The following is a 16,940-nucleotide window of genomic DNA, read 5'->3' on the forward strand; positions in this document are numbered from 1 at the left end:
AATTTCCCAGTCTTTCATGATGAAAAAGTAGAAACATAAGATCCAGTTATTCTATCACTTGTCTCTACTGCCAGTCAGTAGTTATCTACTTGGGAAAGATTATAAAGAAACAAATGAAGTGATATTTCTGGTGGCATACCTGCCTCTAGAAATCTATTTAAGGATTTTTAATCACTGAAGAAAAAAACTAAACCATAAATGTTTTTACAGACAAGAAGTCAGCTTCTAGCTATGGCTGCTGCCCTTTTAAAATTCTTAACACATTTGGCTTCCATATTATTTAACACCTAATAACATCACAATTTCTGTTATTTCTGTAAGAAACAGTTTTATTATTTTAAAACTGGAGACTAAACCCAGAAGAGCCCAAAGGGCTTGACAGAATCTTCAAGTAGAAACAGAAAAAAGTCCTTTCCATATCATTATGACTTATTTCCTTATCCATTTTCCTTTACTCAATCTCCCTCCCCCACTTCAGCTCCCCAACCTGAAGAACAAAGTAACACAAGACAGATCGAGACAGCAAAAAAGCTGACCACTGGTGAACAGAGGTCTTCTCCTCCTTGGCTCTAGCACACACCTCTGCCAGCAATAATGTTGAAATGATCTCTCCACATCAAAACTGCAAGAAATTAATACAATGAACAAAACAAAAAATCTCCAACAAAGAAAACAACAAAAACAAAATAAACAAACCCTGAAAAAACCAAAGCCCAAACAAATAACAGCATGACAGTTTTTCTTATGTGTTAAGCAAATTGAGTGAGCTCAACAAAAGGTTTGACTAGTATTAGAGACCAGAGAAGGGGAGAGGGAAATGAGATCTCCATATTTAGGATCACTTTGATTTCTCAACAGACTTCACCCCTAGTCTGCTTAGGGTGCAGAGTTTCGAGTGCTGTTCTTTCAGCTGCTGCAGAAAGAGCCCCAAACTGCCCTCCTTTCTGACTTCACAAAGGCACCTACATTCTTGCTCCAGTCCATATATATCAACGCTGTCATCTCCTGTAGTTGCATCAGTAGCAGTAGCAAGCAAATCTACCTCTCTGATTGTAAGAAGGGCAGTTTATCTGAAATTTGACAGATGAAAAAATTATGCACAATGGGGGTTTTCTGTATGCATAATGAAATTAAGATCCTCTGTATATAGAGAAAAATTCTAACTTCTTCCACAGTCACACACAGGAACTACTAATGGATGCCTAGAATAAAAGTGGTAAAACGGTACAAAGACAGAGCAAGCATGTGCTACTACTCCTAATGTTCCCCCAAAATCCAGTAGCTGCTGATTCTACATGAGCTAGAATGGCACCTGTGTGCTTAAGCCACCAAATATAGACTTCTTTCCCGTATTAGAAAAATCAACACAAGAAACATTTTCCTGGCTGGATTGAGCAAAGCAGACCTCTGAAGAAGATGAGGGGGAATTGCTCAGTTTTGCTACTGAGCAAATTCACTATGTCCTATTCACTAGAAAATGCATTTCTTCAGAACTAATGTTACCATTAACTATTGTACATGCTATTATGCCATGGATTCAGCCTAAGAGCACAGAGTGACAGTACTGACTAGATGAGATATCTATGCTAACTTAGTTCAAACTTACAAGTCCATGATAATGTACAAGGCACAGTGTTTTTTCCTTATAGTATAATCAAATTCTTATATAAATATTAATAGTATAATAGTAATTTTCCTTCTAGTAGAATGTATTAACACTATGCACAATTCTAGGTCAAGTAATTCAGCAACTGCAGTAACACTGGCAATATGCTAATCATGACCTGCAGAGCTTAAAATACCAGGTCCTTAATCTGCAAATTTTACTTACACACACTCTTGGGGTTCACTAAGGCTACATAAGAATACAAACTTTACTGACTATAGGGCCCAAAAGAAAAAAACAAGGAAGGATGTCGAAATACATTATTTAACCCAGGTATGCAAAGTGCCATATTTTCTTAGCCATGACTGCCTACTTTCTGATTTACATAGGATACCAAGTTTATGAGCTTATTTTCTCCCTCTAGTGACATAACTATCACCAAAGAGAAATTTTCTCTTTTAAGACTCAAGATGTAACAATACATAAGTATATGCATAATTTTTAGTCCCTTCTGCATCTAACAGCTTATAGAACTGTTAGATTTACTGTGACACTTCAGAGTAACTTTGCAAGGTCAGGTTTTCTCAAGGATTACTACTGTAAAAAAGATGAAAATCAGATACATGATTTTTTAAGTCAGAAAATTATTTAAAGATAAAAATTACTTGTAAAGTTAAAAATTTTTAAGTCATCTGTGTAACTAGAGGCATCTCTGAATCTTCAGGGCTTCACTTGTTCTTGCTTCTACAGAAAGTTGTAAATGCTAAGGAGCCCAAGAACTTCAGTTTTAGAGAAGAACAAGAAGTTAAGCCTCTGATGTGGAAACAATTTGGGTTGCCAAAGATCTTAACTTCATTTTCCCTTTGTATTCCAGGCATCATCTTCAGTCAAGACTTTGTTTTTGAGAATCTACTTCCTCCCCTCTAGGCCCCTCCCAGCTGGGAGTTACTGTAAGTGCTATAATAATGAGAAAAATTAAATAGAATTGCAGTCATATTATGTGTGTAGGCAATTCCTAATGCCTCAGAAAGACTTACTACAGTTAAAAGAAAAAACAATGAATGTCATGCTCTTGAATGAGATTTACAACTATATGATACATCCAATTCAATAATCCTTAAAGTCAAGGCAGGATAGACTATGGTTGTTTGCATAGCTGTAATTCATCTCCTGCCTATAAAGCATTACCATAAACTTAATACAATTTTTCTAGATTTCCAATGGATCCACATTCTAATTCAACAGAAAATAATTATTTGTAACTGTTTAATCCACATAGGTGAGTATGTGGCTCCATGCCATGAAGAAAAACAAAAGCACGACACATATGAATAAAGCCACCAAACTGGTACTGCCAAGCAACTGGAACCTCCAAAGTTTTGAAAGATTGCTTAAATAACTGAAGGCTAAAAGCCACAGTTTTGCACATATTCTCAACCAAACGAAAATTTTAAAAAAGGAAAAAAATGCTTTCCTCCTTAATATTGTATCACTAACATTGTATCACTAACACCTATGGTTGTAAACCTGCTTGGGCATGTTTTAATTTGTCAGCCAACATGATAACATTAATAGATTATTACGGCCACCATCAACATGCAAAGACAGTTTTACTTAGGGGGCAGAAAACAATGGTAAACACAAAAAATCTGAGATGCTAGATTTTTTTAAAAGAGGTAATGGGATGGAAAAAGGAATGCAAGAGACAGTCTTCTACAGATCTGATTATTCTAACTTAAATTTGTGAAATATTTCTAAAAAGGAATCACTTAGGTAGTCTCTAAAGGTATAGTAGCAAGTAGAATCAAATATATTAAAAAACAAAACAAACTATGCAATTTCCACAGCAACAACTGTGTCCTTGTCACAGCTTTTTAAGAGGCGTGTGGGTACTGTTTGTTGTTGTGAAGTTAAAACTTGTATTGAAAAGAATCAGAGAAACAGGAAACCCTTGGGGGAAAAAAAAAAAAAAAAGGTTTGCTTCTAGACCTTCCAACTAATTATCTACATTGATAACTATGTATGTCACAGACCTTACCTCAGACAACATCTAAGTGCAGGTGCACTCTTTTCTCAAACCACATAAAGTAGGGGTTTTTACGTGGGAAAGACAATGTTAGTAAGTCTCAAAGATTAAGCAGTCTTCAAACGCAGGGCCAGCTCCAGACTCCTGATGTCAGGAGCACTACAAAAGGTACTTAAGACATATCTAAGCAGCTCTGGACCACCACTACCACGCTTGGCTAACACTGAATCCAAATTTACAACGACTCCAGGACTGCTGCAGACAACCCTAGGCAACAGATGCACAATCCACATTCTGAAAAAAGGGCTTTGGGAGTCAGCTTGTATCCAAAAAAGCATTATGCATATTCACCTTCTTCAATCCCTGAGCTCTCAGATGTGCAGTGTACACACATTAAATTGCTTTATCATGCTGACTCAGTATAGCTGAGCAGCTCTGCAGATCATTCCTCAGTGCCCAAATAATATGAAATATCCTAGCCCTTCCCATTAATTGAGCTAACAAACAGTTGTTGCACACAATCCTCTAATTATAACAAGAAAGGAGAGAGACCTGAGTTTCTCATCAATACACTGGTTCTATGAGTGAGGATCTATGGCTAATGGGCAACATGCAAGAAAGCAACCATACTTCATACACAGTGGATAGAAGATGGAGATTTCTGACTCACACTAGAAATAGCAAATTTCTTGAGTAACCAAGAACACAAACTGTTTTTGTGCTTGAATTAGCAACACAGTGAACAAGGAGTGAAAGGGAGCCCTCGCATTCTTCATACTTCTCTTGCACAAAATATATCCTGAACTCAGGGGTAAAACAATTCAATTTAAGAGAATTGTTCATATTTATATTTAAAATCAGACCAAGAGTTTTGTGTAACTTGCAGAATTTCCTATGCTTGGAGTGAGGGGGAGAATCAGTGTAAACTGCTTTGCAGTATGATATTATTTAACAAAGAGAAAAAATAGTATCAACACCAGCGCAGCAGGCAAAAGAACAATCTTGTGAAGATACCAGTTTTAGAATGGTAAATTAAAAAAAAAAAAAAGGAATTGCTTCACAAAAAATCAATATACTTTCCCCATAGGTTCATGATGTAAAATTCTATAATCAAGGCTTGTAGATTTGTAATTATGGTATGTCAGCCACATTTAAACAAGCATGTTAAAAGATTGTTAAAGTTAAACTAACACAATTGCAATGTGAATTGTCTTAGTCTCATTCTAATCTACTCGTGTCACTTTCACTTAATCAGATGGAAACTATGGGCAAATGTCAGTGCTATTTTCAGACAACCTGACTTACTTTGTTTGTGGCGGTTTTTAAAATGATTTCCAATCTGAAATGCAAATAAGGTATTTTAGAAGTTTTTTTTTTTTCCCCCTAGTCAATTCTCTCACTATCCAGCAGGTAGTTGCTTGGATTTACTGAGATTAAAACTATTTTGAAGCAATTAAACAAGAAGTATTGCTTGCTAGGACATAAGCCATGAATACAGGAAACATTCCTACTCATGTGCAAGAAATCAACTTCTTTTGAATTACAAACTATTGAAAGTATAAAATCACCAAGAGCCTGGCTATCAGATTTGCCACAAAAGTAAAAAAGCTCCCTGTTTCTAGTTTAAATTTCTTTCACTGATACACAGCAATGTAAGAAATGTACAAGCAAGTAAATTACCTACAACCTAAAATACAACCTCTTGAGAGGAGTACACAAAGAATTTATGACTTACTGCTAAAAAAAACCCAAAAAACCTAAGCATAACAGCTGCTTCATTCTTAGCATGAAAAAAAAGTGACGAGTTAGGTAACTAATGAGGAAAAAAAAGGCTACAACAGATGATTAGCACAAGTCAAAGGAAATGTCTAAAACACTCTCTATATCCTAACAGTTGACCCCTAACTTTTTTGATATATTCTTAAAGCCTGAGCACTGAACATAGTTAGAAATCAATATTACATGCCAGATTCAATGTGCTCGTCTAAACAGAAAACAGAAGAAAGCCTAATGAAAATTAACTGAAGTGCTAAATCAGTCGCTTTATAAAATGCTTAATAAGCCTCTATGCAAGGAAAAAAAAAAAATACATATGGAGTTGTTCTAGTTCCAAATAAGAGGACAGTGCTAATCTTCCCAGGTTGACACATGTCACAGGTATGCCCACTGCAGCAGAATGCATAACTAGGCTTCTGGTTAGAGAAGGAAGGGTGGAGTGGGTCAGAGCCAGACATCTTCACATATCTGTGAACAGCTATTGCTGCCCACAGATACAAGAAGTGGGAGCTGCCACTGTATCATGTCCCTACAGGGAATTAAGATAACATTCCTCCTCTCCCTTTTTTTTTTTTTTTTTTTAAGTTACCTTCACTTAGAGAATGCCAGCTGCTGCACAGTAACTGTAGATGTGCCTGTTGCTATTGCACAACACACTCAACTCAAGTTTACTTGCTTACTTACACGGACGTTCTCCAAAAGCAAATCTGAATCTTGTTGACTGTATCTGTATTGTTTACCCAAACTTTTCATTCCTTCTTTGTACTAGCTCTGAAATGCATAGTTGTGTGGTTTGCTCCTGTGTTCAGAGAAATTCTGAAGTGCCTTTAACTAACACCAAAAAGTGTTAACTTTTCTAGTCTTCAAGTCCAACCTTTAAAAGTGAATCAACTAGAAGAAAATGTGCCTATCTTACTGACAGGAATTTGCAGTCATAACATGAAGTTGATTTATGAAATTACACAATTTAACATCTTCATCCAGCACACACAGTAATTCTTGTCTCTGCCTGAGTCAGCACAGTCTTTGTAGCCTTAATAAACCCCAGCGTGACCAGTGTTTAAAGCTGTAAGAGTGATCCTGAGCAATACACTTTTCTTGAAAACTAGGACTCTGTTAAAACCATGGAAGATCAAGGCTCTGATGACGAATCTACCAGGAGCACCCAGGGACGAGGTGGAGTCCCCATCCTTCGAGGAAAGAATGGAATGCTATGGTCGAATTAACAAGGCGGTGATGTTCGCCACAGGTTGGGATCGATGATATCACTGGCCTTTTCTAACTAATCGCTTCTGTAATGCCACTGGTTCTGCAACTTCTGAACCAGAAATATTCAACAGCAGATTTGGTTAAAAGAAAAAGGAGGGGAAAAAAAAAAAAAAAAAGAACATTTGAGGCTTCATACCTCAGCAAGGTATGAGGCGGAACTGCCCTGCACACCGAGGAGGCTGGGTGACTACCCTCGACTCCCAAAGGCACTAAGAAAGGGAAGGAAAACAGCGTTTAAGCGTGTCCCAGCAAAGCGCGGCCTGCTCCCGCGGGCGGTACCGGGGGATGCCCGTGCCAGGGCCGCTCTCCGGCACAGCCCGCCAGCCCCACGCAGCACCGCGGCCCCCCGGCACGGCCGGTCCCGCACGGAGCCCCGCCGCAGCCCCTCGACGCGGCCGTGCAGGGCCATGCCCCGGCCGCCACTCACCGCCTCACGACGCCGGTCTTAATCTTGATCTGCCGGAGGCGCGGGTCGGCCATGGCGGCAGCACCGTGACTGCGCAGCCCCACGCCGCGCATGCGCCGAGCCGCCGGCCCGGGCGGCGCGGCGGGAGCGGCGGGAGCGGCGCCTCCCCCGGCGCGGTGAGGGCGGCGGCGGCGGCGGGCTCGCACACCGAGAGCCGTGCGAGCGGAGCGCCGTGCCGGCCTAGGAGCGGCGCCGAGCGGCGCCGTGGTGCCGATGGGCTGGAGACTGACCGGCACCGCCCGCTCCCGGCCGCCGGTGACCTACATGATTAACGCCATTTCACACCATTCTCTGGTGCTGTGTCATGCGCTTTCCCCCCATTATCAGGCACGGAAAGTCCTGTGCACCAAGGAGACAAACAAAACAGATTTCTTTTTCCTATTGCACTGGGAAGCTGCAGCCCCCCAGCACTGCCTGCAGCCCCCCAGCACTGCCTGCAGCCCCCCAGCACTGCCTGCAGCCCCCAGCACTGCCTGCAGCCTCCCAGCACTGCCTGCAGCCCCCCAGCACAGCACTGCGTGCAGCCCCCAGCACTGCCTGCAGATCCCCCCAGCACTGCCTGCAGCCCCCAGCACTGCCTGCAGCCCCCCAGCACAGCACTGCCTGCAGCCCCCAGCACTGCCTGCAGCCCCCCAGCACTGCCTGCAGCCCCCAGCACTGCCTGCAGCCTCCCAGCACTGCCTGCAGATCCCCCCAGCACTGCCTGCCTGCAGCCCCCAGCACTGCCTGCCTGCAGCCCCCCAGCACTGCCTGCAGCCCCCCAGCACTGCCTGCAGCCCCCCAGCACTGCCTGCAGATCCCCCCAGCTCTGCCTGCAGCCCCCCAGCGCTGCCTGCAGATACCCCCAGCACTGCCTGCAGATACCCCCAGCACTGCCTGCAGATCCCCCCAGCACTGCCTGCAGCCCCCCAGCGCTGCCTGCAGCCCCCCAGCGCTGCCTGCAGATACCCCCAGCACTGCCTGCAGATACCCCCAGCACTGCCTGCAGATACCCCCAGCACTGCCTGCAGCCCCCAGCACTGCCTGCCTGCAGATCCCCCCAGCACTGCCTGCAGCCCCCCAGCACAGCACTGCCTGCAGCCCCAGACCATCTCTCTGTCACCTTTGACAGGTCCTGAGGAAGAGCTGGTACCAGAGCTGTCACTGGACAGTGAGACCTGGGGCATCCCAATGGCCAGGGACACCTCTGCCTTCATCTGCTTCCACAGAGATTAAGGGAGTGACTCATGTTCTTTTATATGATTTTCAAGTCTAGATTATGGTTGTTATATTGATACTGTAAAAGGTATGCTATGATCCAATCCCATCTGCAGAGGGTCCGTGTGAACAGAAATCATAAATAAAATTGTCTTATAAATTGTATATTTTACTACTTAGAGATTGCACTACACTCTTCTCAGCTGTTTTGACAAGAGACAGCTGAGATGAGACCCCATAAATGTCTGTAAGTATCTAAAAGGAGGGAGTCAATAGGATGGATCCTTCTAGTGGTGCTAAGCAGTAGAACAAGAGGCAGACACTGATGTCCAGGAAGTTCCACCTGAACATGAGGAAGAACTTCTTAACTGTGCAGTGACTGACCACTGGAACAGATGCCCAGAGATGGTGTGGAGTTTCCCTCACTGGGGTACTCAAGAGCTACCTGGACACAATCCTGTGCTGTGTGGTCTAGGATGACTCTCTTGAGCAGGGAGGTTGGACCAGATGACTGACTGTGGTCCCTTCCAACCTTACCCATTCTGTGTGTAATTCTGTTAATAGGAATACTGTGTTATTCTGGTAATAAATTCTGTGCTATACTAATAATGAAATCCCAGTAAGGAAAATAAAGCTTTAATTGTTAATCTGTTGTTTAATGGTTAAACTAAGTGTTAAACAGTACAACTTAGTGTTGTCATAGTTTTGTCAAGGATCTCTAAAAGAACCTGTCTGTTCTCTTAGTGTCTGGTAGTTCATAAAAGCAATAAAGAGGCAAGATTAGCACTGGCATCTCAGTCCTATAGTTGAAATCAATTGCAGGTTCAAGGGCTGTTTTCCTTTATGGTTACAATCCCTAGGGTCTGTGTTTGAAAGAAATTCCCCTGAAGGAATATCTAAATCAAGAAGAAAGAAAAATTAATAGCTTCAATGAACAAATAAAAGCAAATGCATTTGCAGTGAATGCAGTCCAGGAATCCTGCAGAGGATTTTCCCCCCCCCCCATTGTTTTGTCCTGTGTTAGTGGCTTGTCCTGACCTTTGGCACTGCCAGTGACCAATATCTCTTGAGAAAAGCTGGCTGCAAGGAAGGAAGTCATGTAGCTTCTGGTGACATGACCAGTCGCAGGTAATTAGCCAGCAGCTGTGGCCAAGTGGCTGGCACCGCCAGGCTCCAATCAGACACGGTATAAACACGGCCAAGACTGCTCAAGTCCACAGAGCTATGTGCTATCTGCAGAGGAGGATGGAAATGAGCTCTCTTACAGAGCCCAGAAGCTTTCCCAGGAGACCTGGAACACACAGCCCTTGCTTGGCAGGTTGTTGCTGAAGAGAGATGCAGGTCTCAAAATCAACAGTAGCTTAATGCCATGAACAACTATGACCTGGAGACAAATTCACAGATGTATTATGTATTTGATACACAAATCTGCCACCAGCCATGCAGGAGTGGGAGGAAGGAGATCAGCATTCTGGCAGAGATAAAGGAAAATGCAGCCCCTAACTTTGCCAGAAACTCAGATCTTACTATTCTGTCTTCAGAAAGCTGTATCATGCTGGGGCTGAAGCTGTTCTCTAAAAATTTCAAGGCAACCCAGTTATGCTGGGTTGAAAATACAGAAGTCTCAAGAAAAGCTGAATTACCACCATATACCTACACATTAATTTTTTTCAAGAATAATCATCAATGTCATTTCCATATTTGGCAAAGTCATTCAATAATTGAGAAGGCCAACAACAGGTAACAGTACAAAACCAAAAAATTGCCTAGAGCAGCAATACTAAGAAAATAACTCATGTTTCCAAGTGTTAAAAAGGTTTTATTTCTAGCCCTGACACATTAACTTGCATTACTGACAATGCTTAGGCTCAGCTACTGAATTTTAGAAACAGAATGCAATGTTTTCTTACAGCTAATTCACTTAACTAAATAGATGAAAATATACCAAATCTGTGTTCATATTTAAGCATATATGATGATAATGTGAAAAAGGTGTTACTGGTGGATTATGGATTATACTGTAAAATGTGTCAGAAAGCACAATGTACTTTGTTATTAATACATGTTTGCATTAATAACTGAAAATTTGTTAATTAACACTTAAATATCCAATAATTTTATTTCTAAGGGTTTGGATATCTGGATATCCAGGGACATACGTATAATGCTTTCCAGGACAGACACTTCTTTGTACATAAAGGGGTGTGTAGGGAGTTTGTTTTCCAGAACTCCTTTGAAACAAATTTTTTAGCCTTGTCAGTCATCGATACATTTCCATGTGAATTAATGATATTACACTGGGGTTGAATACAATCCTTTATAGAGATTGTGAGTCCTGATGTACCTTTTGCATGGTACAGAAACTATCAATTCTTCAATGATTCTTGGCAGCATTCTGCTTGTGTTGCATGTGGTTGAAGGTTTTTCATAAGATCTATTAGCCCTAGTCATTATGAGAGCACTGTTGCATAGAGGCGGGTGCCTAAACATAATTTGCTGATGATGTAGCTATGCTGACATACAGAGCAAGTCATGGGCCCTTAAACATATCTTTACATACTTCCCTGTATTGCACCTTCCCAGCGGCTCCCATGTATAGCTGCACTTACTGTGAGTATGACTTCCTCTTCTCTGACCGCTGTCACCTGGTCATTCCAGCTCTCATCTGGCTCCATATATGCAATATTTGCAAGGCAGTTTGTTACATGTTTTGTACAACTTTACTTTAGTTGGAGTAATTGTTACTGCCAATTCACTATGCTTTCTGTCTAAAAAAAAATTCCATCTAGATTTTGTTTATTTCTTGTGGATAAGAGCACATATAGTAATTACTGCTCATTCCCATTTCACGTAAGCAGCTAGTCAGCCTGATGAGCTCAAATGCCTGCACACATTAACAATCATGTAGTATATATTTAATCTGGAGTGTGCACAGTGCACTAATATATTTGCAAGTAACCCCACCAGGGTGTAAAGCACTGCCTATAATTTGTAATTTCTCTGTGAAAGAGTGGTTTAAGAAGTTAAGGCTGACACATGCTTCATTGCAAGAAAAGAGCACACACACTTGAAAGCATTGCAGTATGCCACAGGTCCCTTTTATAGTACCAGTTCCCAATTAATATGTCTCTCAACTAAACACTACCCCTAAGAAATTGTCAATGTATAAGATGTGCAAATACCAAGTCTTATTAGCTCTGGATTCTGATCATATCCCTACCTCCCTTTTAAATTTATTTCCTTGGCTCTAAAAAGGGACTTTACACAATGAAGCTGTTTTTTCTTATACCATAGTTCACTTCAAATTTAGAGCATATACATTTGTCACCTGGTATAGTTCAAATTTAAGATATTATGTCACCTATGCTGCTGAGATCAGAGCAAACCTTGCACAGGGAAGTGCAGCCACTAGGGTTTAGTCCACTAAGCCCCAGTGGCTGTTTCCATCACCTTGTCTATCCATTGACTGTTGGTTTCAACAGCTTGAAAAACCCATGACCAAATGCATATGTGCTTCAACTGAGGACTGAGACCATTATTTTAATAAGTAAATGCTCAGTGAGCTTTTATGCTATTTTGTTTACCTATCAAAACCATGTGTGCAGTCTGACTGTAATTCCATTTTCATTTATGATCAAACAAAATGTGGAAATTATTTAGGCTTCAGATTTTATCTTTTTTTGTAGGAAAATGAAATTTCATTCAGCCTCCCCAAAGGACACTACAAAATGAGATCAGATTTTCAATAAAAGTTATTCATGTTTACCTAATTTTTAATACATGTTAAGTAGATAACTGTACAGCTGCTGGCACACGGCTAGACACATCTAAGTGCACAAGAATTAAGTTCCCTGGCTGTCAGCATACGAAATAGTATGAGTATTCCTTGTAGTGCAAACCTCTTGATCCCACTTTCTTATCAGGTGATTACTCCTGGTCAAAATTGTCTTCCACAAATAACCCTCCAAAACACTTACAGAGTTGTTCAACACCACAGATATAAGCAAGTAGCACAGATACGGAATTGGACAAGGATAAAATGGATTGCTGTTGCACAGTTAGTAAGATACCTACTAAATATGGTGATTCAAGTGGGAGCTATGTTTTGTTACAGGAGAGGCTCAGTTACATAGGGAAGCTAAGTAATGGAGACATACCAGGCAGAAGCTGAAAAGGGTCAGGGGTGAAGTCCTTTCTCATTTCTGCCTTTGTGCCGTCTCCAAACACCACTGGAATGGATTCTGGTTTCAACTATGCTTCTGTAAAAAGGAAGTAGCCCACTGGGAAGCGGTAGTATAAAATCAGATGGAAACCTACTCATTTTCAGCAAAGTTATAGTGACAGTACAATTTACTCTAGGCAGAGAAGGCAGCAATGGTGATTCCTCAAATATGACACTACTAGAGAGCGTAGGTTACAAAATAGCTCTCTCCTACAGTTTTCAGGGTTAAACTGTGCCCATAGTAAATGTTTAGCTACAACTCAAACCTTTTCTAGCTAACTTGAGGCTTTTTAAAAAGCAGTTTTTCTTAGCTCAGACCAACCATTTGGTGAAGAGCTAGAAGTAGTGAGAGGAAAAAGGATTTATGTGTGGGCATCAAAAGGAGAATATATCCTTTTGCGAATTATTTCCATGGGTCCCCTACGTACAAATGAAGAGATATGTGCTATAGCTATTCATTGTTCTGACACACATTGCAATCATGATGTGCAGTTTTTAATGCATCGTGTTACATTAAGCTTAGCCTATGGTTTAACACCATGTAACATAAATTTCTGTGAAGGGAGTAACATAACATGATACTGTCTTTTAAAAGACACACACGATTTTTTCAGATCACCTACTTTTTATCCATGAGTGCCCAATCCAAAAATCAAGGTGGCAGACAAAAGTGGATTGAATGAGTATCCACAAACCAGAGTATTTATCTTGTGTAGTTTTGCTCACTGCTACCTGTAGTCAATGACTCCAGTCAATTTTTATGTTGTAATGCATGAGCAAAGTTGATGGACATATTTTTTTGACACCCCTAGTTAGATTTTATTCAGGGTCAATCAAGAGAGACCTGACAGCCGTTAAGACTATAAAACACACTAAGAATCCTCACAAGTGTTTATTTCTCAATAAAGACAGGAGCTTTGATTATGAACCTGTCACTAACCTTCTCTCTTTTTGTCCTACTTTGGAGGCAGGTTTTCTATTTTAATTGACAGTTTATTTTAAAATAGACATATCAGTAGAAATGATTTGCATTGGAATTAAAGTGAACTATTGAATTAAAAACTATTGATTTGATAATAATTGGATATAATAAAATCTCCAGTGAAAGATCAAACTCCTATCTGAAGTTTAAAGAGCTCACACAATAAAGCTGCATGTGATAAATCTCTTCAGAAGGAAAATAATTATATTTTATGTATTTATGTATACGCATAATCTGTTTATTTATCTTCCCCTGAATAATGAAAGTCAGGATTTTTTAAGACTTTTTTAAGACTCTTCAATACTTTCTGTGTTCCTAAATTATTAATGTAAATTTTAATTTAATCTTTTTTGTGGTACAATACAAAACAAAACCATGACACTGGCTGACATCTGTGTGTTGTGAATTTGACTGATCACATGGTTCAATGCAAAATTTAAGTACCAGCCAAGAAGATGGTTTTTGGACATATTGGAAACTACATTTTTTATTACTCAGGATGCTGTTCTCCAATGAAGAAACAATCTTTGCCAGTGCTTATCAGACAGGAACATACAGGTAGCACACAGAGGTGGAGGACAGCAAAGTGTCTGCCACCAAATAGGCAGATAATGAAAATATCCTGTATGGTGCTTCAGGTAACATTCTGATTGCTTCTCACTGGTTAGTAAAACAGGCAAATAGTACCTGCAAAGTGTAATATCAAGATGATACAGTATTAGAAAGCCTAAGAGAGATAAAAAAATGTATGCTTTTAATAAGACACCAATCTTTATTGACAGAGATAAACATGTTGTCATGGTATAGCTTAATGCTGTAAAGCAATTGGCAAAAAAATTACCTACATTGTGATTAAAGTTTAGCACTCTACAGTATCACTTTAGCACATTTTAAGTAGTTTGTAAGTTGGTGAGTTGTTGTTGCTTTATTAACAAAATGCAGAGGTTTTGGTGAGTTGTTGTAGTAATCTGTTCATCTGGCCTAAGTTATTTGATAGATCTATTAATCATTGGAAAGGAAGTGCTAAAATAATTGCTAATAAAACCTGCTGCTGGTACAAATGCTGTTGACACTATAAGTAATAAGAACAGATTAGTTCTATAACAGAAATTGGATTGCTGGGTGAAATAAACTTATTTAAAAAATAATTTCAATGCTGGAAAAGTTAGGGTCACACATGTAAAAGTACAGAATATAAGTTAGATGTACAGAATGAAAAACTGTGACTTGGTGACCCATAGCCCCAGAGAAGGGTTGTGGGGTTGTGATGGCTAAGCAATTAAATATGAGCTCGGCTATAATATTGTGGCTGACAGGGAGCAGGTAGCACCCATTAAATATACTGTCATTTTGGTATTGTGTTGGAGTCTTAAATATCGAGAGATTATGAAAGAGCAAGGCTCTGGCTGAAGTCACATACCCAGTTTTACCCAGTTTGTAAGGCTCAGAACAAATCTATGGGAGTAATACAGTACCTGAAAAATGCACCCTATGCAGCAAGCATATAAAGCTAGTGATGAAAAGAAGGGAGTCAGTTTGTAACCCACGCAGAGAAAGAATTTCTGTTAGCAGAAGATTCACAACACATCAGAAAGAATAAGCAGTAGAATACAACAGCAAGCTCAAACTAGACAAAATCAGGATTGAACTAAGGAGGACAATTTTAAATACTAGGCAACATATTTTAAATACTGGTAAAACTACCAATAAGAGATGGAAGTGTTTAAGATTGGTTGTTTTATGTAAAAAACCCCTTTGGCTTAACCAGGAGGAATGGGTGTGTATGTCTTTGCAGAGGGCTAGATAACCGGTAAGAACCAGTCAGGGTCTGGAAGGATGGGTGTTGGGGGCTTAATGAACAACGTATTTAACTAATTACCTGAAAGGACCAATCAGGTTCTGGAAGAATAGGTATGGAGGTCTTTAGGAATGTTAAGCTACACACCATTGTTGCAGAACTGAGCACAATCTGAACTTTTGAACTTTAGGGGGAAATGAGAAGGTTAAATAGACTTACGAGTTTGAACTTCTCTGCCCAGGGTGGGCTTAAAACTAAGTTTAGTGGTCTTACAATGCATGATGCATTGATTGGTGGTTCCCAATGTCAAGAATTGGACATGGCCTGGCTTGTCTGGCCCGTGCTGCTGAACCAAATAGCAGCAACTGTGGTGTTTGATCCCAGAGATGCTTTTGGCTACATGAATGTTGCACCTGGGCGCATGAGGACAAGTCCAGGTGCGCCGGCGCTCAGGTGGTGGCAGGATGGAGCTTCTTCTCACAGAGGGTCTGATCCCTCAGAGGGTTTCCTCTGCCAGAGATGCTTTTAAGGCTGTGGTGAAGGAAAGGAGTCGGTTCTGATGGAGGGTTTTAACCCAGAGCTTTTATTCTGGCCCGCAGGCCTCTGAATCCAGTCACAGCTCCACCATAACTGCCGCACAGTGTGGTTCCCCTCTCTTTTACCTGGGGGAGGGCAGGGGGGAAGGGATAGGGAGCCACCAACCAGGTATGGGAGAGGAGGTCTCAGGGGACAAAGGACACCTGGATGGCCCAATGCCCCCTGGGGGTGGAGGGCATCTTTTGAATATGGCCAATCACTCAACGCACTACTGGAATGCCAGGAGTTACAAACAGTGCTGGCAGGGGTCAGGGTGGGGAAAGGAAGAGTGATTGACACACCTGGGAGGACATCTTCAGGGGAGGAACCAGGGTTTGGGGGTAAACCATGAAAGCACATCGCAACAATGATATAGGGAGAATACATTTTGAAAGGGGAATATGTAGTAGGATGTTTGTGGAGTCTGTACCCTCCTAATACCTCAAACAATGGGGAAAGGAATAAGGCAACACACAGTAAGGAGTTTAGGATGAAAAAGAGGATGCATCCTCCAAAGACTGGAGAGAGACCCGGCTCTGTGGACTCTCTCCCTTCTTTTGATGAAGTAGATTTTTTCAGGACTCCTCTGTGTCCTGTGTGGATACTGGCCTTTGTCAGTGTGATTTTCTGCACAGCTTAACTGCAAGTTAAATCACTGTGTAGAAATTAGCATGTAAAATCTCTATGAAGGTTTATATTGTAGAATCATAGAATGGTTTGCATTGGAAGGATCATCTAATTCCAACCCTCCCTACCATGGGCATGGACACCTTTATATGGACCAGGTTGCCCAGAGGTCCATCAACCCAGCCTTGAACACTTTCAGGGATGGGGCATTTCAGGGATCTGGGCAACCTGTTCCTGTGTCTCATCACCCTTACAGGAATGAATTTTTTCTTACCTAATCTAAACCTGCCCTCTTTCAGTTTGAAGCCATTCCTCCTTGTCCTTTCAAGGAGAGCCTGAGTGGTGTATGTGACACTCCTTGGATGGTGAGAGAGATCTTGGGCTGTGGCTTCTCC

At 41.0% G+C, this 16,940-nt stretch overlaps 1 protein-coding gene across 1 annotated transcript in view; it reads right to left on the bottom strand.

The window, feature by feature from the left end:
- The window catches only part of TBCA (tubulin folding cofactor A), a 25,877-nt gene extending 18,687 nt beyond the window's left edge, over positions 1 to 7,190 (bottom strand). The window contains exon 1 of the mRNA XM_021531841.4: positions 7,105 to 7,190. Within this exon, the coding sequence (XP_021387516.2) occupies positions 7,105 to 7,157 (53 nt within the window). The 5' untranslated portion in view covers positions 7,158 to 7,190. The remainder of the gene's footprint in view (positions 1 to 7,104) is intronic.
- Between the last annotated feature and the right edge of the window lie 9,750 nt (positions 7,191 to 16,940).

This window comes from Lonchura striata, chromosome Z, assembly GCF_050655825.1.
Source record: "Lonchura striata isolate lonStrDom1 chromosome Z, ASM5065582v1, whole genome shotgun sequence".
In the NCBI taxonomy this organism is placed as follows: domain Eukaryota; kingdom Metazoa; phylum Chordata; class Aves; order Passeriformes; family Estrildidae; genus Lonchura; species Lonchura striata.